We start from the raw sequence: 27,327 nt of genomic DNA on the forward strand, positions 1-27,327 counted from the left end.
GAGATTAAACATGATTCAGCATGACGAGCTTTGACCAACAACAAGTAATAGATTACTAAAGCTAGTCTCTGAGACGTCCCCAAAGACTGTCTAAAACCTGGACGTAGTCTCCGTGACGTCTCCGCAGACTGTCTAAAACCCGGATGTAGTCTCTGTGACGTCCCTGTAGACTGTCTAAAACCTGGATGTAGTCTCTGTGACGTCCACGCAGACTGTCTAAAACCTGGACGTAGTCTCTGTGACGTCCCCGTAGACTGTCTAAAACCTGGACGTGGTCTCTGTGACGTCTCCGCAGACTGTCTAAAACCTGGACGTGGCCTCTGTGACGTCTCCGCAGACTGTCTAAAACCTGGACGTGGCCTCTGTGACGTCCCTGTAGACTGTCTAAAACCTGGATGTAGTCTCCGTGACGTCCCCGCAGACTGTCTAAAACCTGGACGTAGTCTCCGTGACGTCCTGTAGACTGTCTAAAACCTGGACGTCGTCTCCGTGACGTCCCTGCAGACTGTCTAAAACCTGGACGTAGTCTCTGTGACGTCCCCGCAGACTGTCTAAAACCTGGACGTCGTCTCCGTGATGTCCCCGCAGACTGTCTAAAACCTGGACGTCGTCTCCGTGATGTCCCCGCAGACTGTCTGACACACTGGACCTTTAATAAATGTTTCTCTGAGACATTAAATATTTGCTGACATCATGTGGACTCATCAGGTGAGTCTGTCAGACAGGTGATATATTAAACACACACACACACTGAGCTCGAGGGAGTTTTTTGTGGAGCCGCTCCTCACACACACACACACACACACACTCACACACACACACACACACTCACACACTTCCGTGTTGTGTGTCACCGTAAAGCAGGAAGCAGTGCAGTAACGTGTAGGAGCTGATCAGCCTTCCTGGTGTTTACAGGTATGTTCACCTGCAGGTATGTTAGTGTGTGTGACTGACGGCTCGGTGTGTGTGTGTGTGTGTGTGTGTGTCGCGGTGTTTACTGACGGTTAGCTTCAGCGGCTAATCCCCGCGGACACTCAGTGTTTACCGGACCGTGGTTCCGGTACCGAGCTCCGTGTCTGACCTGTCACTGAAACCGTGTGTGTCAAGGTGCCGTGTGAGCGCGTGACCAGGTGATTTCACGTTACAGGGTCGTCGTCATTGTTCCGATGCCAGGTGAAGTGAAGCTACATGGAGGCTAACTACTGAACCGAGCCGAGCCGAGCCGAGCCGGACCAACCAGCGAACGACAGGAGCTGCGGTACATTAACCGGGATGCCAGCCGGTAAGAGTGTGTACGTGTGTGTACATGTGTGTACATGTGTGTGTGTGTTGCGTTTACTGTCACAGTTTGGGCTGATGTCAACAAGGACACAAAAAGTGCTGTGGTGCGTTCACTGTCACGGTGAGGCGTTCAAAGACTTTAAAACTAGTCTCTGAGACTAAGACTGTCTAAAACCTGGACGTGGTCTCTGAGACCGAAGACTGTCTAAAACCTGGACGTGGTCTCTGAGACTACAGACTGTCTAAAACCTGGACGTAGTCTCCGTGACCGAAGACTGTCTAAAACCTGGACGTGGTCTCTGAGACTACAGACGGTCTAAAACCTGGACGTAGTCTCTGAGACTACAGATTCTCTAAAACCTGGACGTAGTCTCTGAGACTATAGACTGTCCAAAACCTGGACGTGGTCTCTGAGACGTCCCTGCAGACTGTCTAAAACCTGGACCCGGAAACCAAACTTTGAATCTTTCATATTTTTCAATAATTCATCACCGCCCCGTCCTCCACCGTCCTCGCTGTGACTCCGTCAGCTGCTCTCAGGTCAGATGTCTCATCGGCCTCCGTCGTTCTTCTGCCCTGACTTTGACCTCCATGTGACCTCGAACACACGGTCGCTGGAGCGCGGCGTAAACAAACAAGATACGAGAGAGTGTGTGTGTGTGTGTGTGTGTGTGTGTGTGTGTGTGTGTGTGTGTGTGTGAGAGAGAGACTGTTTCTATTTTGGCAAAGTTGGACTTGTGGCGCTCTCGACTTTCTTCTCCTCAGCAGCTGTTCTGTCAGGTGAAGATAGACTGTCTAAAACCTGGACGTAGTCTCTGTGACGTCCCCGCAGACTGTCTAAAACCTGGACGTAGTCTCCGTGACGTCCCCGCAGACTGTCTAAAACCTGGACGTGGTCTCTGAGACGTCCCCGCAGACTGTCTAAACCTGGACGTGGTCTCCGAGACGTCCCCACAGACACTAATTTGTGTGTGTGACATGTCAAATGAACACACAGCATTTGTTTGTTTGAGTCACATGTAGTGTGTTAGTGCTGCTATTAATAAGACACACTGGCTTCCTTTGTGTGTGTGTGTGTGTGTGTGTGTGTGTGTGTGTGTGTGTCTCCTGTGGTCTAGAGGCTCTCATTATCCTCAAAGTGTTAACCAGCTCAATTAAGTCATTAAGTAGGACAGACCCGCCGTCACTCTCTCTGAGTCAGACTCACGGTAACAGTCTCAGAGATGTTTGAGTCTTCGTCCTCGCTGCAGCTCCGTCGTCTTCGTCTCTGTCCTCACACTGCGTGTCCGTCCCCCCGATGGGACGCTCCGCCTGCAGTCTGTGTAATTGGCAGTTGAAGTCAGACTTTGTGCAGCGGCGAGAGAAGCGGCGCTAACCGAGCGTTCTCATTACAGCAATTTGAGAAAGCAGCGAGCCGCAGCGTGTTTGTGTTTTCCCCTCGCAGAAGTAATGAAGGGGAAAAGAAGCAGCAGCAACAAAACAGTAATTAAAAAGGAAATCAGAGTGTTTGAAGAGTGTACACCTTCATGCAGGACAGGAGGAGGACAGGAGGACAGCAGGAGGACAGGAGGACAGCAGGAGGACAGGAGGAGGACAGGAGGACAGCAGGAGGACAGCAGGAGGCAGCAAGTCTGATGCAGGAACCTTAAAGCAGCTCAGGAATCTGCCAAATGTAGATCAGACTGTGTAATGACAAAATATATTGAATATACAAATATCTGCAGACTTCAGCTCACGGGCTTCTAAATATGGAAATGTGCCACGAAGGTGAAACTGTGAAACATGGCCAGTTTGTTTTATTTTGAAAAAATAATGTTCTCTGTGGTCGGTTCTGTTCCCTATAGACGGTTCTGTTCTCTGGGGTCGGTTCCTGTTCCCTCGTGTCGGTTCTGTTCCCTATAGTCGGTCCTGTTTTCTGGGGTCGGTTCTGTTTTCTATGGTCGGTTCCTGTTCCCTCGTGTCGGCTCCTGTTCCCTCGTGTCGGTTCTGTTCTCTATGGTCAGTTCTGTTCCCTCGTGTCGGTTCTGTTCTCTATGGTCGGTTCTGTTCCCTATAGTCAGTTCTGTTTTCTATGGTCGGTTCTGTTCCCTCGTGTCGGTTCCTGTTTCCTCGTGTCAGTTCTGTTCTCTATGGTCGGTTCTGTTCCCTCGTGTCGGTTCCTGTTCCCTCGTGTCGGTTCTGTTCTCTATGGTCGGTTCCTGTTCCCTCGTGTCGGTTCCTATTCCCTCGTGTCAGTTCTGTTCCCTCGTGTCAGTTCTGTTCTCTATAGTCGGTTCTGTTCCCTCGTGTCAGTTCTGTTCTCTATAGTCGGTTCTGTTCCCTCGTGTCAGTTCTGTTCCCTCATGTTGGTTCTGTTCTCTATGGTCGGTTCCTGTTCCCTCGTGTCAGTTCTGTTCTCTATGGTCGGTTCTGTTCCCTCGTGTCGGTTCCTGTTCCCTATAGTCGGTTCCTGTTCCCTCGTGTCGGTTCTGTTCTCTATAGTCGGTTCTGTTCCCTCCTCAGCTGTGGGCTGTGATCTGTCTGCGGTTGCAGTGGGTTTGTTCTGTAAAGGAGGATTTGTCCTAAATATAACTTCAAAGGAGACGCTCCTCGCTCTGTTTGCTCCGTGTCGCGTCTCCGCGATGAGAGCGAGGCTTTTATCTGTGCGTGCTCATCACGTGACGCTCCGTGAAGGATTGCAGTTTTGTGGCCTGGATGTTCACTGTGTGTCTATCAGACATCAGACAGGTGCAGAACACGAAGAACGGCTTCATGTCGGAATTAAAAACGAGTTTATGCAAATGAGTCAGGAGCCTCGTAATGTAACGTGTCAATCATGTTTCTGTCTGTAGTTCAAACACGCGTCCTTTATCTCTGACACATTCAAATCTTAAAGGACGCTCTGAACTCGACAAATCCACGTTGAAAGGAAATGTTTGGTCTTTTCTCTCCTCCGGTAAACACCGCACACAGCAGACGGTGCCGGTACCGGCTCCAAACCAGCTGTTTTCACCGCGTTGTTCTGCTGAAGCTTTGTGAAGCAGACGTGGAGTGAGTGCCTTTTAAGGCCGCGTTCAAACAGGACCAGGCGCCCCGGCCAATCACTGCAGGGCTGTGCGGCGGTGAGACTGTGTTTGTTAAAATCTGTGGAAAGAATGTGTGAACACGCTGACCTGAGGAGACCCGGAGTGTCTGAGGAGCCCTGATTATTTTAATATTCACATCTTAATGGCAAAGTCCAAAAAAAGAATTGGAGCACACAAACATATTCGGATGTTGTTTCTTTTATATTGTTTTAAACTGAACCTATTTGACTTTCATTGGACAAAAAAAAAAACTTTTAAGATGTGACTTTGGCCTCAAACCTATAAAACACCAGAATATAAAAAAATGAATCAAGAAATCTGCAGATTTCTAAATAAATTAAGATAATTAACTGCTGCTAACGAAATCTGCCGTTAGCAGGCTAACAGAACTGGAGCTAACACTGAGATGGTGTTATTGTAGCTAATTGCTAACGTAACTTAATGCTAACCTCCCTAGTTTTGGGGAAAAGGCAAAAACATAGCTAGCTGCTAATATAAGCTAAAGTTGTAGTTTTGAGATATAGCTAACGTAGCTGACTGCTAACATTAGCCATTTAGCCAGCTTGTATGTGAAGCTAATTTTAGCTAACGTTACTTGATGGAAAGATTGATAAGTAGCGGGCAAGGCTAAAGCTAATAACGAAGCTAATACAGCTAACACTGAGGATTCAGTTGGTTTGGAGCTAGTGCTAATGTAGCTAGGTGCTAACATAAATTAATGTTATGGACTATGTTAGTTTTAGCTAACTGTTAACATTAGCTACCTTAGCTGGCTTGAATGTGAAGCTAACTTTAGCTAACGTTATGAACTTACTTTCATTAGTTTCGGCTAACTGCTAATTAGCTAACGTTACTTGATGTGAAGATTGTTAAGTAGTGAAGCGCTAACTGTGGTTCAGAGGTTCTGTTGCTGTGTTCACTGTTAGACTGGACACTGCTGGTTCAGTTGCTGTATCTCCTCTTTTTTTAAAAGTCATACTTTCTTAAATCTTTCCAGTTCATCATAAAATGATCCTCCCTTTACTGAAACATCCTTTTTATAAAATATGAGCTCCCATGTTTTGAATATTTTCCTCACAGACGAAGCTCCGGCACGTACGCACACTGAAAAAAAAAAAACTCTGTTACACAACCACAGAGGCCCACACACACACACACACAGACACAGACTTACACAGATGCAGATAGACAGCACACACACACACACACACACACACACACACACACATATTTTTAAATGCTAAATTCCTTCAACAGCAGCCCCTCTCAGTAAATCTGCATAATCACCGTCCAATCAGGATGATTAAAACACCTTTAACCCTGCACACATAAACCCACACAACATTCATGTAACCTCCAGTGTGTGTGTGTGTGTGTGTGTGTGTGTGTGTGTGTGTTTAACGTGTCCACCCTCGCCTCTCTCTCTCTCTCTCTGGAGGATTCGGTACCAAGGAGGTCCGGTCTGGGTGGGTTTTTTTTTTAGCTGTTTGGACTCTGCAGCGCTGCAGCTTCACCTGCAGCAGATCTGCTGCTGCTGCTGCTGCCAGTGGCGAGGGGAAACACAAACACTGCAAGGTCAGAGATGACAGTCAGTGTGTGAGAGGGGGAGAGAGTGAGAGAGAGAGTGAGAGAGAGAGTGAGAGGGAGTGAGAGGGGGAAACACAGAGAGAGAGACAGAGGCATCGAGTCCACCTGGCAGGCCGTTCTCTGCGTCGCCTCAAAGATGGATTCAGAGAACAACGAGTCGGGTAGGAGGCAGCTTTTAAAATTGTGACGTGTGTGTGTGTGTGTGTGTGTGTGTGTGTGTGTGTGTGTGTGTGTGTGTGTGTGAGACAGACTCCCGTGCTGTGTCACTAACAGAGTCCAGGTCTGCTGTGTGTCGAGCCTGCGCGGTGGCGGCGGCGGCGGTGGTTGAGGCCATTGATCCCTCTCTGAACCGCTTCAGTCCCGATCGTCCAATCAGCTGCCTGTTTCTGCTTGACTGGCGCGCCTCGAGACCAATCGCTGCGACGCCACAGATTTTATGTGAGGGCTCGGGCCACACGATATGATGCTGATGATTGACGGCCTGGAGCTTGTTTATGAATCAGTCAAAGCTGTTTGACTTCATCCGATTCTGGATGTTTTTAATTCACGTGTTTGTCTCTGCAGGACGTACAGTCGTCTCTTATTTTATGAAGTTCTGTCTGTGCATCCTTCAGACGCTTTAAAAGATGCAAAATCTGACTTATTATATTTCCTTTTAGTGCACGGTCGAGCTGAGCTGGGGTTGATCCGAGTGCACTCATCACACTGTGTGACTCTCTGTTTAAAGGTCCAGTGCAACATTTAAAAGTGTCTGTTGACAGACATGAAATATAATCCTCATAACTCTGTTTTCATTCGTGTATAATCACCTGACAATGCAAATTGTTGTGTTAATGGAAAATGGAAACTTTCCATGGACATTTATAGGAATTAAAAGGAATTTACGGGTATAAACTGGGAATTTACCTGTTTTTATATTTGTGTTTGGATATGATACAGTTTGTTTAAATTTCCCCCAATTTACAGTTAATTCCCATAAATTCCAAATGGAGTTTTCGGAATAATCCCAAAATTCCCAAGCTTAACTTCCCAATGGAAAGTTTCCAGAAAGTTTCTAGAAATGTACTTATCAAGAATAGCAGATATTCAAGTGTACCTGCATGAAATCTGGTAGTTTTAGTCCAGATTATGCTAAAATATATTTTCACCTGTTAAAGGCCGACTTTCAATTTTGAAAATTCCTGTTTATTCCCATAAATTCCCGTTAATTCCCATGGAAAGTTTCCAACTTTCCTTAGAACCAGTCCTCTTCCATAAAGTCCACCATGTTGAAGCTCCATGTTTCTACGGCAGTCCTGTAGGGTCAAACCAAACACCGACTCGAGTTTCACAGCCACTCTAGTTTGAGAGGTGAGGGGTCTTCAGTCGGTTGCAGTCGGACACACTCGTGAAGGAAGCGCTCGTTATTTTCGGTTCGGTCACCTGTGACTCACTAATGATGCTCATTATTTGCATATCATTTGCATACAGCTCCGTCAGCTCCGTCCTTCGTCCTGTTCATACGACCTCATGACGAGCTGATAACATGAATAATGAGGCGCAGCTTCCTGTTCCTCCACCCTCTGCACTCAGAGGTGAGCGTGTTTCACTCAACCTCCGTCAGCTGTTCTCCGACTGTCCCGCAGGTGAAGCCCAGCCTGGAGCTCCGTCAGCGGCTGTGCGGCTGGTTCACGTCGTCCTTGAGCCTCCGCCTGGCAGATGTTTGATTGGCAGCAGCGCTGGAGGTCATGAGTTGTCTTTCACGCTCAGTTACATCCCTGCAACACACCCCGCCGCCTCGCTGCTCCACACACACTTCTGTACTTGTGAGGACTCTCTCTCCGTTTAAATTAAACCTAAACCTGAGTCTAAAAGGAGGCTTCAACCCTCCAACAGCTGACGGAGACAGGAGAGACGTCCACAGATGTCCTCACACTGCAGGACAAGTACAAGAACACACATGTATGCACAAAGAAACACACACTGTAGAAACATGGAGGTTCACCAGGGCGGACTCCCTGTTAAGGAAAGCTGGAAACTTTCCATAGGAATTTATGGGAATAAACAGGAATTAACCAAATTTAACAGGTGAAAATATATTTCAGCATCATCTTGACTAAAACAACCAGATTTCATGCAGATATCTGCTACCACATGCACATAGCACACTGCTTACTGCAGGGCTGCTGAGGCCACGCCCCCTACCTGCACAGGTGATCTCTGTACCTGGACCACACCTTAGAGCCCAGAGCACACAGAGACTGTTGAAGACACATGTGAGCTGTTGGAGTACATAAAATAATTCAAACTTGATAAAGTTCTACTTAAAATAAATCTGTTGAAATGTTTTTTAATCGTTTAATTAATGTTAAAATATATGTTTGGGTATGATGCAGATGTGAGTTTCCGATTTGGAAAATTCCCAAAATTCCAGAGGTTAACTTCCCATGGAAGGTTTCTGGAAATTTACCAGAGATTCTTGCGGCCCTTTGCAACCCTGAACTTTAAGTAACATCTGTACAAATCAAATTTTTCTTACTTCAGTTGATGAAGTCGACGACGTTACGACGAGGTTTTACGTACACGTAACAGTCTGTAGAGCTGCTGCAGGAGACACTGAAAGTCTGAAGAGAGGGCGACTGTCGAGGTCCTCAGAGGATGTACTTCATGACACTCGTCTTTAAGGAGAAGTCTTCCTCAAACCTTCGCCGTCTTGTTTGACTGTCAGCCTGTGCAGGTCCTCAGACAGGTGACGGATCAGACGTCCTGTCCGTTTATCTCCCGTCATGCTGAAGACACCATGGATCCGTTCTGTCGTCACAGACGGTTAAATTGTGCTGAAGTAGTTGTGAAGTGATGCGACTCCCGACTTCTCTACCCTCGAGAGCAAAAGTTTATTTTCCTGCTGGGTGAAATTAAAGCGAGTCGGTGCAGATGAAGTTCTAATTACAATTAACCCACTTTCCATGGACGAACTGTCCAAACGGGGCTCATCACTTCCTCCTCGACTTTTGCAGACTGAATGATGCTTCACACACACACACACACACACACACACACACACACACACAGAGGTGTACATGTGTGTTTTCTTCCAGCGTGTCATTAAAATATATCATGTGACTCAAAGATTGGAGATATTCTGACGGACTCAAGTCTGCAGCTTCAAACCTCAGCCAGACGTCGGCATCATCGACCCGTCTGTCACTCGTGGTTAAAAGTTCTCTCCGTGATCCGATGAAGTCCGAGCAGCCAGAAAATGAAATATGATTTATGTCTTTGGACCAGAGTGTGAGGAAATGCCCCTCACATCCTCCTTCTTCTTTAATACTGTTGAAATGATGAATTTCTTTAATTGATTACTCAGTTATTATTCTACATCTCTGGCTTTGGGCTCTGGATTTTTATTAAATTAAATCTCAAAAAGTCAGTCAGTAATTTATTGACGAGTAAAATCGATAGAAGACTTGATGTTCGGTTTCTCCTTTCTTCTTCTCCTCTTCCTGTAAACGTTTGTTCTTCGCCGTCTGAATCAAAGTAACGGCTCGAGGCCAAATTGGCAAACCGAGTTTTGACGAGACGCCAGTTTAAGTTTCAAACCGAGCGCGGCGTCGTGCTGCGAGATGTTTTTATTGATGCCACGATGGATTCTGTCCATCTGCCTGATTCTTCATTCATTTATGACCCGTGTGGAAATAAACACAGAGCTCCTGTGTTTAACTTGGAGCGGCCTGTGGAAGGTTTGAAGTGTTTGAAACACGACAGGTGACAGAATATTTATACAGCGTTCATTTTTATTTAGGCTTCCTGCGTCTGCTCAGCCAGAGCGGGTCCACTGATCAGATGATCGGGGGTTCGATCCCCGGCTCCTCCAGTCTGCGCGTTGAAGTGTCCTGAACCCTGAGATGCTCCTGAAGGCAGCGTGTGAACGAGATCTGCCGTGTACCTGAAGAACTCGTGTTTTCTGTCTCTGAGCTCCGGTTTTAACAAATTCAGTCCGACCGGCGGAGCCACAGAACGACTTTTAATGAGACGAGTTGGTGTTTTTAATCTCGGCTTTTTAATTATGAATATTTTAAATCCCAGACGAGGCGAAGGTCGAATCAATAAGAGCTGACAGCTGCACTCAGAGCCGCAGACAGCATCGCTGAGTTATGACGAGCCGAGCACGGATTGATTGGTTTGTTTAAGTGTGTGTGTGTGTGTGTGTGTGTGTGTGTGTGTGTGTGTGTGGAATTTGAGCACAGTGATCTCAGGTCTGCTCTTTGGCTCCACCCCCATCTCTTACCTCATTTTGCTCTCTGCGATGTGATTGGTAGAACTGCACAGCACAGAACGTGATAGGCCGGAGACCAAAACTTTAATATTATACCCCTGTTTATCTGTTGATTAATTTAGTTTCATCAACACTGAGATATATCCAGGTGAGATATCGGTCTGGAACACACCAGAACTACCTGTGCTGACGTATTTGTAGTTTTTACAGAATAATCGTGCAGGTTTCCATCTGCTCCGAGTCCCAGATCATTGAACTGACGTCAGGAAAACGTTTGATGACCGTTAACTGACAGTTTGTTGGTTTAACGCGTCGTTCTTGTACACATGAACGTGTTAATTAACGAGCTTTGGAGGTGGATTTTGGATCTTTGTGCTACTTCGGTAATCTCGGTTTGAATGATGATGTTTACACGTAACAAAGCTACATCTGAGAGTGTTTGCCTTTTTTATTATCTGCTCTTTGCTCCTGTTACCTGCTCAGTTTCACACTCGCAGCCTCACGGGGAAGTATTTAAAGCCGGCGCCTCGACGTTCTCACGTTTCCAAATGAAATGGCAGCCAGGGGGGTAAAGTGAGACCGCTGTTGTTCCCAGAATGCCGAGGTCCCGGAGCCGCAGGATTAATTGACGTGCCCGTGACGTGATCACTTTAATTCAGTCTCTGGCAGATCGAGAAGATTTGCTTGCTGATAGAGATTCATTCAGAGGCCGCCCTGCTTAATTGGATTTGCTCTGCATCTTAAAAGACACGCGACTTCCTTTTTAAAGGCTGTTTCCTGACACACGAGCTCGCGCAGACGTTTAACTCGGACAACGTGTGACCGAAAGACAGTTTAATGTCCGTCTGCCTCACGGTTTGTCAGATTCCAGCACAAACCAGCTGATTAAACTTAATAAGGTATCGATCAGGCATCGATAAACAACCGGGGTCATTCCACCGAATATTGATCTCTGGTTTTATGATTTACGCTCCTCGTTAGGTTCACATCGTTTAATGAGAGTGACGGTTTGGTACTTTGACCGGTTGTCCTGCGTGAGGCATGATTCAACGTTTGTTTGTTGGTTTTTTAAGAAGTTTCTGGTGATGAATTCGTCACTTTTCTCACACGATTGCAACCTCTCGCTTCGTCCAAGCATGTGAGAGAAAGTCACATAATTCACATTAAAGGCTCATTTAACACAACAGAGACGTGATTCTTGTGTTCAGGTGATTATACAGTCATGAAAATACACTAATTAATATTTTATTCCAGTCCTGCCTCACAGATCTTCTCAGTCATCGATTAAAATAATCTAAAGATGATTAATTACACCCCGTTTAAAAAAAAAAGTATCCTCGAACTCACAGCGTTGTATCTTCATCCAAAACTTTAATCTAACGTTTCAAAGTGACCACAGCGAGCTCGGTTTTCAGGTGTATTTGGATCATCGATCCACCTGAAATCTAAAGTTTCCACAGTGTGTCTTAAGTACATGACGGGCGACTGTAAGAGGAAACTTTAATGGATCCGCGTGTCTTCAGATGGCGAGCAGAGACGGAATAATATTTATTTATTTGTCTGTAAATCTTTCACAGTTTGTTCCTAACGTCGTGTTGCTGTGATGGTTCGACTGTCTCTAGTTCTTCTTTTGTGGTCAGTCCATACATGGTGATCAGAGCAGCTGCACGGCTTCTGTCTATGTAACGTCACATGTTTGAGTCTGTAAATCAGTGTCAATGTTCAGTAATCCATGATTCTCCGTTTGAGCCCAAAGATTTCAGTTCAGGCTGATTAAAGATTTACAGAGTTTAATAAATTATCTGTGGTAACTATGTTCAGCTGTACTCGAGTATTTCTTCTGATTACATTACTTCTGATCAGCCCAGCTCGGCGTCTGTCTTTCAGCCTTTTATTTCACCAAGCTCTCACCAACCACCAGTTACATTGCCCTCTTGCCTAGCTCCTGTTCTGGCACGACACCGGCTCCACTCCCCGGGCTTGTAAACCTCTTCCAAGCCCTGGTTCTGGTTACTAATTCGGCAGTGTTGCTGATTCTTTGGTCCCCGTGACAAAGCCCGGCTCCTGGATGGAGATGGACTGTGTTGGTGGTGTTCCAGTTTAAGAGTGATGTGCGGCTTCTCGCTCCACAGAGGAGAACTTGAGCTTTATTTAGGGATAAATAAGGTAATTAGAACTTAATTTATTCTTAATTTGATCATTAATCATTCGTCAAACACCTCCGGAGCTTCTGGGTAATCACTGGTGGCTCCGTGTCTGCTCAAAGACAGATTTAGTCGTAAACAAGTAGTATCAGGCCTCTCTGCTCCGTGATGCTCCTGAAGGCATCTCCTGTGCTCGGTACAGCTGCTCTATAAATTGTATGGTATATGGTAATTACACGGTCCACTGCCTCGGTCTACTGCTGGACGCTCGCCATCACTCCTCGCAGCTGTGGTCACATGATCGTGATGTACGCCGTCTCCCGTCTCGATCTGATTGTCCTCGGTCACATGTCTCTGGATGTTTGTCTCGTTACGTTAGCCGACGATGTGTCTCCGCTCCGAGTACCAGAGTGTGTGTGTCTTCGATTTTTGATCCTGATCTGTGGCTTTTAATATCGACGCCGGGCTGCAGTCCAATACTAATCTGATCAGTGACATTATGAAGCTGCACTCTGCACACGGCCAATCAGGTTTAGATTCATGGAGAACAAAACACACTGCATGTTTCTGAAAGGTTATATTCAGATGAACCACGAGAGCAAAACAACGGCCACTACGCCAACACCACTGACAAAACCATTTGTCCTTTACCTGCAGGTGATCATTAAACATCTGGACAGTAGACGTCCAACACTGTTCCAACAATCACCAACTCCGTGTTGGTTGAATTAAACCTTTAGATCAGAGTTAGACAGGCTGCAATGGACGTTAAATAATCCCTAAAATACATCCAGCTTGGCGTCTTATTTCACCAAACTCTGCCACTATGTCCGCTCGCCTAGCTCCTGTTCTGGCACGACACTGGCTCCACTCTCCCGCACCTTGGCCCTTTTAAACCTTTAAACCTTTTAAACCTTTAGTTTAACCCCAAACATTTCAACTTTTCCAATTCTGGCTTGGTAAAAATAAAATCTTATTTCACGGCGTTTCGCTCTCCGGCAGACCGAAGACGTAAACGATGCTCAGCGATCATCAGATCTACACCTGTGATTCGTTGTTATCGGTGAAGTCCACCATTCCCATTGGATTCATATTTACCTGCACATGCTACCGCTAACCCAACATTTCCTGCTGCCCCTTCGCAATAATGGCATCAACATGGCAAACCATAGGGTGGCAACACACCTGTACTTGTGCCCAAGGTGAGTTTACTGCCCCCGGTGGACGATACAGGTGTGATTTTAAATGAAAGCCTGGGCCGGCCTCCAGCACATGACGATGACTCTGTAGATTCAGATCTCATGGTGGTGTTTCCACATCAGCTGAACGTCTTTCAAACTCTGTTTGTGGAGCGTCAAACGGCCTCGTAGACCTTTAAATTGAACTCTTCCTTCAGGCCGAGCCGCCGTCAGCTCGTCGTGTATGCAGCTCTCGCTCGTCGTGGCGTCGCTGCTGCCGAGCAGATGTGTTTTTTCAGCACAAGTAAACTCAAGTGGTGTTGCGTAAACAGCACCATATGCCCGCGAACGCTGTCGATCCTTTCCTGCAGTCGGCTCGACGCCTCATTGAGACCGTCTGTCAGAAGAGGGAAGCAGCAGCAGAAAATCGAGCCACTCGAAGAGTTTCAGACTTTAAGAACGCAGAGAAGTCTAAATCATCGCGCTGTCGGTTTATGATTTCTTATCAATATCTTCTTTGACGATGTTTTAAATAAGATTTCTGTTAATTCATGCAGAGTTTGCTGGTTTAAACGTCATTGCAGAGGCTGCTGAAATAATCCAGCCTACATAAATATCTGTTATTGCACTTCAGATATTTCTGACATCCACAATAGAATCAAGCACACAAGGAAAACTAAAAATGGCCCCATTCAGTTATTTAGCAATCTGATCTGAGCGAGGAATCCGCTCCTAACAGGATTAGGATTGAATTCTCGCTGAGCTTCCCGGACCGAGCGGCGTCTCACTTTTCCTGCTGTTACAGTAAAAATCAGCTCATCAGATCTGCAGGCGGCTCGTAAGAAAAACGTGTCGTTCGCTCATATTTCATTCTCAGGTTCAGGATTCACGGTGATTCTCCTCCTTCTCTGGCAGTCACTCACATCTCTGCAGCGTTTTTGATGAACGCAGCGTGCTCAGACTGAACTCCCACCGTGAGCCGACATGAAGCTGAAGGCTCGGCAGATAGAAAAGACGTTTGATGCCTTTTTTGTTTGAAGCAGCGGGGTCATCCCGGGTGTCCTGGACTACTGGGGGGACGATGGCGTCCGTCCCAGTCAATCTCCATCAAGGAGACAAAGCAGACACGCTGTTCAATTCAAACGTTCGTGAGTTTGGTGCATATAGACGCTGAGGGGGGCCAAATGAGATCATTTTCTTTTCAAGATCTGAACGTGAATTTTTCTCATAAAAATGTTTTTCCACCTACGACTAAAACATCTTCACAGAAACAGATCTCCTCCTCAGACCATCTGGTCATTTTCAGGGAGCCTTCGAAGCCTCTGACAGTTCAGTGTTCATGGATGACATTTCATTTACAGATTCAGTACGTAACTGATTTATTTCGTAACGTTTCAGAGCCAACACAAACATACTGAGGTGCTTTCCCCCTCAGAGCGTTTGTGTTCGCTCACGGCCGACTGGTGAATCACGTCGCCGCCAACCGGGACCTTCTAGATGGATATTGAGCCGTCCACAGCGTGGAAATGTCACAGGAAAGGCATTACAGAGTGTCACTCATATATATCTGTGTGTGTGTGTGTGTGTGATCATATCTTTTATCAGTCGTGCCCCGTTGAGATTTTAAGATTAAAAATATAATTTTCAGGAGAGATCAGAGTTTGTAAAACGTTCAGCAAAAAATGTACAATGTAGCAAAAAAGCAAAAAGGTGGTTATAGATTTAAAAGAACAAACCCAAACAGGATATATTAAAATGCAAATAAAAAACTGTAAAAAGTACATAAAAACAAATGTAGTGAATGTAGCAAATGCTAATCATGACAAATCTTTAATTTAATAAATTGAGATCAAAAACATGGAAAAAGAAATATTTAAAAAGGTAATTTTAGGAGACATTTACAAACAAAACCAAAAAAATGGTGTCAGTAAAGATGAAAAGGAAACTACCCTGAAGAAAGTTTTAAAAATTGTAAATGGAGAAAGGGGGAAAAAAAAAAACAAATTAAAGAATTAACAAAGAAAGATTGAACTGTAAAACGGGTTGGTTAAAAACTAATCTAAAAAAAAACTAAAGATATAATGAAAATGGTAAAACATGAAAGAATAAACTATATAAAACAGTAAAACATTACTCACGATGATGGAAAGCAACAAAACCAGCAGTAATCAAAAACATGACACAAAGTTTATTAAAAATATTCGTCAAACTCTGAGATTTAAATGTGTCTTCTTTAAACGCAGTACGAGTTGAAGAAGAATCTGAAACACAAAGTTAAAGAGAGCGGCCGCCATGCAGCGCTCCACCCTCCTCCACCCTGATGTCTACATGGTGGAGCTGTGACGTCGGGTTTAATTAGCAGAGGTCGAGAATCAAGCGGCTGAGGAGTCCCATCAGGTTTAATAAGTGGATCTGTGGAGCTCTTCATGTTCTGACCCGGCTCCACTTACCTTTCCCATCAGGTTGGTGTCAGCAGGTCTCCATAACACTGACCCACCGTGAGGACTCCAGAACCGGGCTGGATGACTCTGTACACAGTCTGAATATAGCAGGCTGTCATGGTGGTGTGGCGCCCCCCGTTGGAGCACTTTAACCCCACTACAGCCTCCATCAGGAGGCGTTCACTGCTGGGAAGTTGCTATTATTAACTGCACTGCTCGGCCGAGTACAGCTCAGTTTGCGGTGCAGATATTTTACATACTCAACATACTTTATCTTTTGTGAAACACTGTTTGACTTCCAAAGCACAAAGTCTGACTACACCTGATGGGTGTCATACAAAAAATAAAGGCCACATGACTTTAATGACTCTTTAATTGGATCGGCAAAACATGTAACCTACGTCCTCCACAACTCTTACCGAGTTCAGTCGGAGAAAAGAGCAAAAACATCTTTAACATTCAAAAATGTTACGTAATGATACAGAGCTGGTTGAAGTGGTGAATGCCAGCTGGGAGTTTCTGATTGTTCCAGTGCTGATTTGCTCTGCTGGAAAAGACAGAAGATTAATTTGTTTTCTGGGACCAAGACGATCCCGTTGATTGGTAGTTCTCACAGTTCAGCAGGTTTTTGGTGTCGTGTAAGGTGTGTTCTGTCTGTGATTAAAGTTGTGTTTACAGCAGTCATTGCCACCTGTGATTAAAGTTGTGATTGGCTGAGTTTGGTGAAAGTCATGGAGAAAGGTCGTGGGGCTAAAACAAATCGACGTGGACTGTGTTGGTGTTCATCGGTGTGTCGCCTCTGAGTCTTATGTATCTTCATTTTGACAAGAGTGAAAGGACGAAGCGATGCGTTGAAAGTAATCCAAGCCTTCACCTGCTGAAGAGGATTTATGAAGAGGAATCTCCAGCTAAATCCTCCCCCTCCATCTCCCTCCATCGATAAAAGGCTTAGACAGGTAATTGTGTCTCGGCTCTTGATCGTACCACCTCCCTTCCCCTGGACGCCCAACAGCTTCAGTTTTATCAGCTCCACCCCTGAGACGGAGGCTGTTTGGTGATGGTGCACTTTTATTTCTCTTCCTGGATTGAAGGTTTCTCATTTAGGAAGTCAGTAAATAAAGTTTTGTTTTTATGGTTGTTGGATGACGTGTTGTCTGTAGATTCAGGGTTTAGGACATCGGATTGATGATCGATGGGCTCGTCTTCAGAGATTCATCGTCTGGAGGTGGAGGGGAGGATGGAGGCTGAACGGAGGAGGATGAACAGACTGAATATTGGGCTCATTTGTCACCTTGTAGCCTTCCTCCCCCTCCATCCATCCTTTCCTACTTCCCTTCCTCCCTTTTCTGACTCCCCACAAGTCTTTCTTACCGTTCACTCCTGTCTTGCACCATCTTATTTTGCTTTATTTGTCCTCCATCTTTTTCTGTTTCCCTCCTCACCTCCTCACTCCCTTTCTCTCCTCTTCCTCCCTCTGTCTGCGGTTGATTTCTCCCTTGCTGTGGCTGTAATTCGCTCAGAGATGGATGGGCCAGCGCTGCAATCATCCCCCTCCCTGCTGCTTTTGATGGATCTCCCGGCTCGGACGTCGGAGTCATTCTTTCGAGCCGCTCGGCGTTAGCTACCCCCTCAGTGGTAGACTGATGAAACAGCCGGCTGGAGGTGGTGAAGCTTCTGTTTTAATGTGTTTCCAAGGCCCAAATGCCACTGGATGTGCTCTCAGGCTCCACATTATGGGCTTCTAAGTAGGACCACCCAATGGTCTTCTGAAGGACATCGCCCAACAAGTTGCTGGTCCCTGCTGATTTTTGGGAAATGCACTGCTTGGTTTCACCTTGTCCTCATGGGGGCTTCTTTGGGGTTCAGATCCGGAGGTCATGTTGGTCATTTTAGTAAACTGTAATGTTCTCGGTATCCTGTTGAGATGATGATGATGGATTTGAGGCGTTTATCCTTTTCTCTGTTGAGACTTGGTTGGTTGGCTGGTTAACGTTCACATTTCTCTTTTCTAAAACCGAGCTAAGTTTGCTTTAAATTCGACATTGAGGAACATTTAAAAGGGGCTATATTTGAGCGTGAATGAGGTCTTAGTCCACTGTCACTGCAATGGTTCATCAGCCAACAGAAACTCAACTTTTAACCAAATTTAGTCAGTTTTCAAACAGACTGAAGCGTCCTTCTCTGTCAGTTCTTTTTGACGAGGTACTGAGGAAATAATCTGAGTTTGAGCAGCTCTCAACATACTCCAACTGATTGCAGAAGAAGTATAAAGAAAGATATAAAGACATCGTTTGGTGGGAGACTCTTCAGCACAACTGGTATACATGGTTATTAGTATTTATGGCATTAGTTGAGCTGCAGGGCTTCAACAGGCAAGTCAACATGTCACAACAAGGATATGTCATTTGTCACAACCCCATCCCGAAGAAGTCTAATTCACACGACCTTTAAAGGTCATTGACAGGTAAACGTGAACATAGGTCATTTAAACAAGCCTCCCATCGTGTTGTTTGTCTGCTGAGGACATCCCTTAATCTACAAAACAAACAGTGAACCATTCAAACACAGAACATAATGAGCTTTTTGGCTATTCAAACAAAAATTAGAATTTTTATCAGTCAGGACGGAGAACCAAGGCCATCCAGCCTCTGACAATAAAACACTGAACTTTCTTTCTGTGTTCAGGCAGAATGTTTCTGTAATCAAAGACTCTCCATGAACTTTCCTTCAAACATTTTCTGTTTTTGATATCTTTGATATTCTTTGAATATTCAGGATTTTACATCATCTTTGATGTTAGTCTGTGTCTCTCGTGGTTAAAAGAATAAATCCTTCTGTCTGTTTGCTGTGACGAGATTTCAGATGTGCGTCAAACATCTCGTACCTTCCCAACCTGATTTCCAGAGAGCTCGAGTTTCTCGTGCCACCGTCCGCCTCCTCTTCCTCCTCTTCCTCCTCCGTCTCGGAAACGTGAACCCTGGGATTTCATCCGACTCAGTTTCCATTTCCTCCCTTTGTCCTACCCTACATGAATATTTAAATGAGAAATACTGAGCTTCCATCGCCTCTGCAGCAAATCCACTATCTACAGTCGGATCATAATTCAATTTGAGCATCGTGCGTTTATCACAAAGTGCAGAGTGTTTTCTTGTCGCCGGTTAGATGTTTATAAGGCAGCGCCACAGGGAAGGTGAACGTGCTCAAGATGATGCTATCTGATGCGCTCGAATCATCTGAGATCGCACTGTTGTATGAATAATGGTCAATGACCATGAATAACCTCCGTCTGAGGCTCAAAGAGACTTGATATCATCTACAGCAGTACACGACACGTTATAACATCACAAACGTCCAATCCTGAATTTAAGATTCAGGTTGGATGATGTTGGTTAATTCTACAGATCAAGATTCTTCCCTACGGACGAGAAAACACAAAACAAAGGAGGAAAAATGAATAAACAGATAAATAAAAAATAAAGAAGCATTTCTCCCTCCTTGGAGCACCAGCTGTGCGTTACGAGCCGTGGGTGGGAGAAGGCAATTACAAAAGGCAAGACGAATGTATGCGTATGGTTATATAAAACATTTGATATACGGGGGCAGTTTAATGTGCTTTATATAAACCATTAACGTCGACGAGTGGGAGGTGTGACACAAAACAAATACAGCAGAATACTCATTTCATATAAAAAGGTTGTAACGGTTTTACAAATAAAGAAATTGAGTCAGAGGTGGAGTGAAGGTTTGAGGGGATGTTGTAGTCCAGTCGAGGCCGGAGGAAAAGTTCTGATATAAAAGACGAGACGAAGAGCAATAATTCATCCATGAAGTGTTCAAAGGTTTGATGATTTCATGGAGTGATATCGACCGAGAAGATACATTGGCCTCGGCATATATGTTGTCTGCCGTGTGCCGAACATTTCTGCATTTCTAGTGTTGCGATTTATCGCTGTCTGAAATTAAATTTTGAATTTTGAATTTGAGCAGCAGGACGACTGTGCGAGTTCTTGACTTCTGGTTCCGTTTGGGAAGAAGGTTCTGGAAGGATCGAGGTCACGGCTGAATAAAACACAAAGCTAACTAGTTACACCGATGTTTTCTTTATTAGTTGGACTTTAATATGTCCAGCAGTGAGACCAAGACAAGATCAAGACTTTGAGGGTCGGAGATCAGGACCAGGACTGAGGACGGCTGAAACTGGAGCTGGGTAGTTCAGGTTACGGATATTCGCTGGATCTGAAGCGTTTTGGTAATGTTGGCTGGTTAGCTCTGCTGGCTCACCTTAGGTGACCTCAGAAAGGTTGGACGTGGTCTCAGACGTCTCACTGAGCGTCGCCCTGCAGGATCGACACACTGCTGTGTTGTCTGTGTTGCAGATGCACTTTTTTTATAGTTTGCTGAGAGTTTTTTTATTCCTGAAGATTTTGCTGACATCTCCTCTCAGGCACCCACAGCCTCGTCGCCGGCCTCCATCACTCACTTTCATGCGTGTGGCTGAGGGCGGTGTTGTATTCCTGACAGGTGGATGAGGATGAGACAATGTTTGAATATAAATACGCTCCCAGGATGACGCACACCGACCGATAAAACACAAACCTGAAACAGTCTGTGGTCTAGAATATCAAAGTATACACAACACATGGGCATCATGGGAGTCTCTGAGGTCTGATCCCAGATTGTCCTCGACCCCAGTCGCTGTTGGATAACAGCTTTATGCCTAAAGGGTCAATACTTTGAACTGCATTAGATGATCTGATGATTTTGAGGGTTGGAGACCAAGACAAGACCAAGAAACAGCGCTTCAGAAACCTGTGGGTGACGTCACGAATACGCCGTCCTTTCTTTATGCTGTCATTGGTTCAGACCAGATGAAAAAACAACCGTCGATGGACAGCAGCCTGTGCTTATTTACTGATTTTGATGGGAATGAATCATAATCACATCTGTGTGTTTAAAGGTTGTTTAAATGTTCAGCCTGTTAGTTCATTGTTTCTGCAGAGGAGCATGCACGGTCCATCAACCTTCTGTTATTAAATACAGGAGAGCCCTTGAGGAGCTTTTTTGTTTGTTTCCTTGTTGCAAGCGTCCGGGCCAGATAATCCTGCTGACAGACTGCTGAACCCGGCCAGAACTCCGGGCCACAGAGAGACAACAAAAACTGATTTTTAAGCAGTATAAATTTAGATATCCGTCTGGCCGGGACCGCAGCAGAGCGACGGGGAGGCTGTAAATTTATGGGTCATCATCTGTTTCTGTGCATGCGCCCTTCAAGGTTCAAAAGCAGGACGTGGTAATGCAAGTCAATGAGCCCACCAGCCATTCAGAGCCGTGATTTTCAAAGCGAGCAAACACTTTGTCCATGTGCAAAACGCATAAATAACAAGCGTAGAGTTGAGCAGATATTCATGTATGAATGTGTAAATGTGACACAGACATCAGTCGTCTGGAGGCTCTGTGTTCGTCTGTCAGCCGCCACTTTGATAGTTTCAGGTGTTGAACTTTCTTTTCTAACTTTACACCCACGATTCTTCATATTTACGGCCCCTCTGCGCCTCCTGGCAGTTCGAGCCGCCTGTGCTGAGATAAATGTGGAAAGTTGGATCATTTTTTAATTTGGAGTGTTTTTCTAGTCCTGTGTGGGTTTAGTCTGGAGCTTCGGTCTGAGTCAGATTTATTTGTACAGACTAAATATCGTGAACTGTCTCAATGTTTTTCGTCTGGAAAATTATCAGGCAAACCAGCTCTCAGCTTAACAGACAGTATCCATGCTACTATTATACTAATTAATCAATTAGCCGACTTGTTTAAGACATTTTTAAGCAAAGTTGCTAAATCTGATCTTACTTTTAGGATTTGATCAGTTATTTGGACAAAACAAAACATTTGAAGACAGATAGACCAAGACAAGACCTTGAGGGTTGGAGACCAAGACAAGACCAAGACAAGACCAAGACTTTGAAGGTTGGAGACCAAGACAAGACCAAGACAAAACCAAGACTTTGAGGGCTTGAGACCAAGACAAGACCAAGACTTTGAGGGTTGGAGACCAAGACAAGACCAAGACTTTGAAAGTTGGAGACCAAGACAAGACCAAGACTTTGAAGGTTGGAGACCAAGACAAGACCAAGACTTTGAGGCCTGGAGACCAAGACAGGACCAAGACTTTGAAGGTTGGAGACCAAGACAAGACCAAGACAAGACCAAGACTTTGAATGTTGGAGACCAAGACAAGACCAAGACTTTGAGGGCTGGAGACCAAGACAAGACCAAGACTTTGAGGCCTGGAGACGAAGACAAGACCAAGACTTTGAGGCCTGGAGACCAAGACAAGACCAAGACTTTGAGGAGACAGACTAAAGTATATTTGTTTACTGCCAACATGTAATAAAAGTGACTGGAGACTAGTAGATATCATCATGCATGCTGTATGTTATCATTGATGGAACAGTTCCAGTGTGGTTAGAAATGCAATGGAAGCAGCAACAACATGATAAACTCGACTCAAACATCACACTGTGTATGAAACTACCATAAATGTTTGATGTCTATCAGGTTTTCCATCGTTTGAGCTTCGACTGGTGCTCTTTAATGACGTCACTTTGACTTTTCCCAACGACGGTTGATGGAAACAAAGTTGGTTAAAATTTGCTACGTTTGGACGGAAATGTTCAGCGTCATCCTCAAAGTGCCGTGGAAGAGTTTGTGTGTTTAATGTGTTGAAGTCGCCACATACATGATATTATTATTATGTATAACTATCTCCTGACCTGTATCGTCTTTAAAGCGCCCTTCATGGACTGTTTCTCTGAAGGTTTATCTTCTTTCTCGCTCTGCCGTCCATTTAAATCAAACTTCTGTCATGCGACTTCACAGACACAACTTTTTTTTATTTATGGATGTCTCTCCAAAGACGACGTCTCACCAGCGAGCAGCGTCACCACGATTTGCACACTTGTCTCCAAAGCTCCGAAAACTTTAGCAGAACAAGAGCGCCGCGAGGAAGATGTTGTCAGGCGACGGATTGACGGCGTGGAGCGAGAACGCTGTTCCGGCTTTCATCTGCTTGACAAAGGCCGAGGAATTAATCAGGAGGGCTGAGGGCGCTCTTTAATCTTGTAGATTACCCATCTCACAGAAGGTTTAGGTACACAGAGTCACCCCAGGTGAGACTTACTGTGGCTGTTTTGGGGTTATATTATAGACGTTCTCACTCCCAACTTACTTCAGATATTTATATATTCACGTAGTATCCAACTATTTTGCAATTTTTGATTAAGCAATCAGATTAGGGAAATAATTGTGCACGTCCCTGCAGAAAACGTACGTATATTTATATCTTCTAGTACTTTTACATTCTTCAGAACTTCCTTCTACATGAACAGCGAGTAAAGTGTTCATGGGTCTAACATGATTGTTACATTTCATTGGGAATATTTCCATTAAACACCATTTCATGTGGACACAAAACATTGAAGTCAAGAAGTCTCAATGGGAATCCAGCTGTTGTCAAGTAAACCAGGTTTCTTGTTTAAATCATATTAATAAAGATTCAGTAGTGGCTGAAAGTCGACTGTCCAGGTCACGTACACGTGTAAACACGCTGCAGATTATAGAAAATATCACTGTCGGGGATTAACGGCCGGGTGAAGTCACTGTAACCTTCGAGGCTTTTCTGGTTCCCGGTTTTGTCTTCGTCGGTCTGTTGGATCTCGTTTTCCTCTGAACACAGAGGCCGGTAACCCGAGCCGCTGCTGACAGGCCCACATTAGAGCCGGCGGCGTCTCGTCTTCTCTGTCAGAACGAGGGGGTAATCCCAGGTGGCGATGGACACGCAGCTCGAGCCGACGTCCCATTGGCTGAACTTACTGTCCGTCAAAGAGATGATGTTTCTAAAGAACCTGTGGCAGGAGGAATCCGTGGAGAGGTGAAGCCGGCATGTTGTTGTTGTGGTTGAGTCCTTTTTGGTTGGTCTTACCTGGGCAGGTGCAGTGGAAACAAGAAATACTTGAACAGCTCTGAATGAACGTCAGCCCGACCCGCTGGTGGTGGATTTACTTTGATGTTCTGAAGAACCGGTCGAGCCTTTGTTCATGTCTGAAGCCGTGTGAACCTGTGAAAACCACAGTTTGGATAAAATTGGAAGCCGCTGCCGTCATGCCGTCTCTTTGTGTCTACCTGAGACGGGGCATCCTGAGGAGGTACAGGCAGGTGCCTCGGACCGAGGCTGACGGAGCCTTCAACTACAGCCGAGCCGTCAACAGGCGAGGCCTGCTGAACTCTGGTAGGACGGACGTCAAACCCTCGATCAGATCATTCACGGCTTTGTTTGAATTTTCATTATTTTGTGTAGCATCTGTAGAGAAAGTACTTTCCTTTCTGTCTCCTCAGTTGTTGGCATGGCTGTAGAAACACTTCTCTCTCTTTAATATTTACAGATTCAAATCAGAAGTTAGACTTTATTACAATCCTGAAATATCAAATTGAAAAGCTGAAAGTCGAGTGTTGTAGTGAAGGTTACCGCTGAATATCTGAAGAGTTTTTGACTCTTTCTGGAATGAAAAACATGTTTTTATTTTGCAAATTAAGATATTAAAAAGATTAAAAACCATCTGTCGTCTTGCCTTATCCGTGGTCGGGTCGTGTTGGCAGCAGCTTTAGCAGAACGTTCTAGACGTTCCTCTCCCCAACAACAACACCCAGCTCCTCCTGGAGGATCCTGAGGTGTTCACAGGCTAGATGGACTCTGTGGTACCTCCAGCAGGTTCTGGGTCTGTCCCAGGAGGATCCTGTTCAGATGTGAAACCATCTCAGTTGGCTTCTTTCGATGCAAATAAGCGGCGACTCTACTCCGAGTTCCTCACCCTGAACTCTGGAAGCTCATTTCAGCTGCTTGTATCCTCGATCTCGTTGTTCGGGTCACGACTCAAAGCTCGTGACCGTCAGCGATTGTTAGATGGAAAATCGAGAGCTTTCCATGTTCTGTAACGTTTCTCAAACGGATCCTTCAAACTCGTCCTGATGTGGGTCAGTCGTGATAACTCTCCTTAACACGAACCGTCCTCCTGGCTTCAGTTTCCTGCCTTCAGTGTTGCTCTCAGTGTTTTTCCACACTTTGTGTGCCTGCTGGTCGTCCAGGTCTCCTCTGTGGGAATCGATAAAAAATAAAGATTATGTTTTACTCCACTCGGGTCGGGGCAGAGCGGCTCCGTGATGAAAAATCTCTACCCAACATGCAACTGTGATGAAAACGCGTGTTAACAAAATGTTTAGATCGCTGCGTATAGATTCTTGGACCTGTAAACACTCAGACAGCCTGTGACTGTCCTGTCATGACGTCCGTGTGGCGGCGGGTGGTTGCGTGAGCGTTTACATTGTATTAATCTCTCTCTGCCTTTGTGTCGCGTCGCAGCAGGATGATGGATCTGATGCTCTGTAATGGCTTCTTCTCGCCGTGTTCGGCTGTAATTTATCAATCCGCGCGACCGTGAGAATCTCTCGATCTCGGGCCGCTCCGCGCTGTGATTATGCAGCCTTCTCTGCCGATCTATGGCTGGACTCAATTTGATGCATCGCCTCTATTACAGTATTGAGGCTGCAATGCTCTTTGCAGGAATGGGTTTTAATGTAATTTGGAGCTTCTGTCATTCATTTTCTGCCTCCACACAAACAAACAGGCCGAGCGGGAATGAACGCAGTCAGCTCGCGACTGCAGGAAATATATAGATTTGTTTTTTTAATGCCGAGGCGTCATGAAAAGAATATTCACGCAGGAATCATCGTCGTCTGCATCAATTTATCAGGAAATCAAATGATGCACATCACGAGGACAAAGTCACGTCTTCATATCAGCTCATTCTGATGCGAGCAGAGAAAATCCTCATTTAAAAAGCTGGAGCGGCGTTTTCCATCATGAATAATATCAGGATGGGTGTCGATTCATTTTCTAATAATTGACTTATTTGGTAAATGTTTGTTTTCTGCAGATAACGTTCAGTGTTTTCAGCCACAGCTTCTTATTGAAACATTTTAATGTTGCTTTATTTTCAGATTAACTCCACCTGCTTCTTTGCTTGGTGCTTCAATTCAAACCAAATTATGTATAAACCTTATTCTTTATTTTCTGTAATCATTTAATGTGAGTACTCAAATATGCAAATGACTTGAAACGTCCAATCTTAAAAACTCTCCGTCCACACTTCAGGTGTTTTCTAAAAGTCTGAGGAAGACTGACAACAGCTGAAAGCTGCGAGGTGGACACTGACAAATAAAAATGAAGAATGAACTGTTAAGGTTTGTTTTGTCTGTCGTACGTGCTGAATGGATTCTTAAACTTGAATTACCTTTTTTTATCATAATCGTCTCAATCATGAGGATTAGTCTTCACCCTGAGTGGCTGTAAACGAGCCAATCAGAGGCCGAGTACTGAGGATCTGTCCGTCACCACCCGTCATCTCTGCAGCTCCGTCCTCGGGGGGCCGGTCCCCGTCTGCTGCTGTCCCTGAACGCCCCGTGTGTCCAGGTAGAGCGGCGGCCTCGCGGCAGGTGTTCTCGTTTCATCTTCCACGACGACACACACACACTGCGACGCTGCAGGAGCACAGTGTGTGTGTGTGTGTGTGTGTGTGTGTGTGTGTGTTGTTAGTCGTAAGTAACCGGGTCAGGCTTCCATGATGTCGCTGCAGCGGAGCGACGGCGCTACAGAAAGGATGGTTTTCACCCAGAGCTGTTGATTTCACTGAGCTCTGTGTTTACCTGAAGCAGCCGCTGATATCACGACTCTGCTCGCGGCTGATTGCTTTGGGAATCAATGCAGATACACTGCTCACTGATTAACACGCCATGCTTTCCAGGATTTACCTTAAATTCTGCCAAAATCAACTTCAAACATCACTGCAGGAAGCATTTTACCTGTATTGTCAGCAGTCAAACTTTAAAGTCTTGAAGACATTTAAAGGAGCAGTGTTTCAGATTTACAGAATATAATCTTCATAACTCGTTTTTTATTAGTGTTTAATCACAAAGCGGCGACCTCCGTGTCTGTGAATGGAAGACACAAACTGTAGTTCCTCTAACGTCCACTTGAGGCTGGCTCCAGAAGTCAGTCAGTCCCCATGTCCAAATGTCCAACTTCACAGCAGAGATAAACATACATACCACTCCCAGACTGCAGGGGGCGTTATTCTTTCCCCTCGGCTGTATTTGGTTACATTCATGAGCGGCTGCATGTGGTTGAACCTGTTCTCAGCCGCTCATTGTTTTCATGTAAAGAGACACCGTGTTGTCGGATGGACGTATCGCCTGCAGCTTCGCCGTTGTCGCCGCTCATATTTCTGTCACTTCCTGTGATCAGCCACGTGCCGCCGCTTCACAGGAACC

The 27,327-nt window shown here is 45.3% G+C and overlaps 1 protein-coding gene across 4 annotated transcripts in view; it reads left to right on the plus strand.

Moving 5' to 3' along the window:
• The first annotated feature begins 781 nt into the window (after positions 1-781).
• Positions 782-27,327, plus strand: part of efr3a (EFR3 homolog A (S. cerevisiae)) — a 93,080-nt gene continuing 66,534 nt past the window's right edge. The window contains exons 1-2 of one of the 4 annotated variants that reach the window (XM_027287780.1): positions 782-915; positions 1,148-1,282. In XM_027287780.1, the coding sequence (XP_027143581.1) occupies positions 1,273-1,282 (10 nt within the window). In that variant the 5' untranslated portion in view covers positions 782-915; positions 1,148-1,272. Of the gene's footprint in view, positions 916-1,147; positions 1,283-6,045; positions 6,095-27,327 lie in introns of those variants that run through there. The other 3 variants (XM_027287774.1, XM_027287767.1, XM_027287762.1) reach the window with 3 other exon arrangements.

This window comes from Larimichthys crocea, chromosome II (genome assembly GCF_000972845.2).
Source record: "Larimichthys crocea isolate SSNF chromosome II, L_crocea_2.0, whole genome shotgun sequence".
Taxonomy (NCBI): Eukaryota; Metazoa; Chordata; class Actinopteri; family Sciaenidae; genus Larimichthys; species Larimichthys crocea.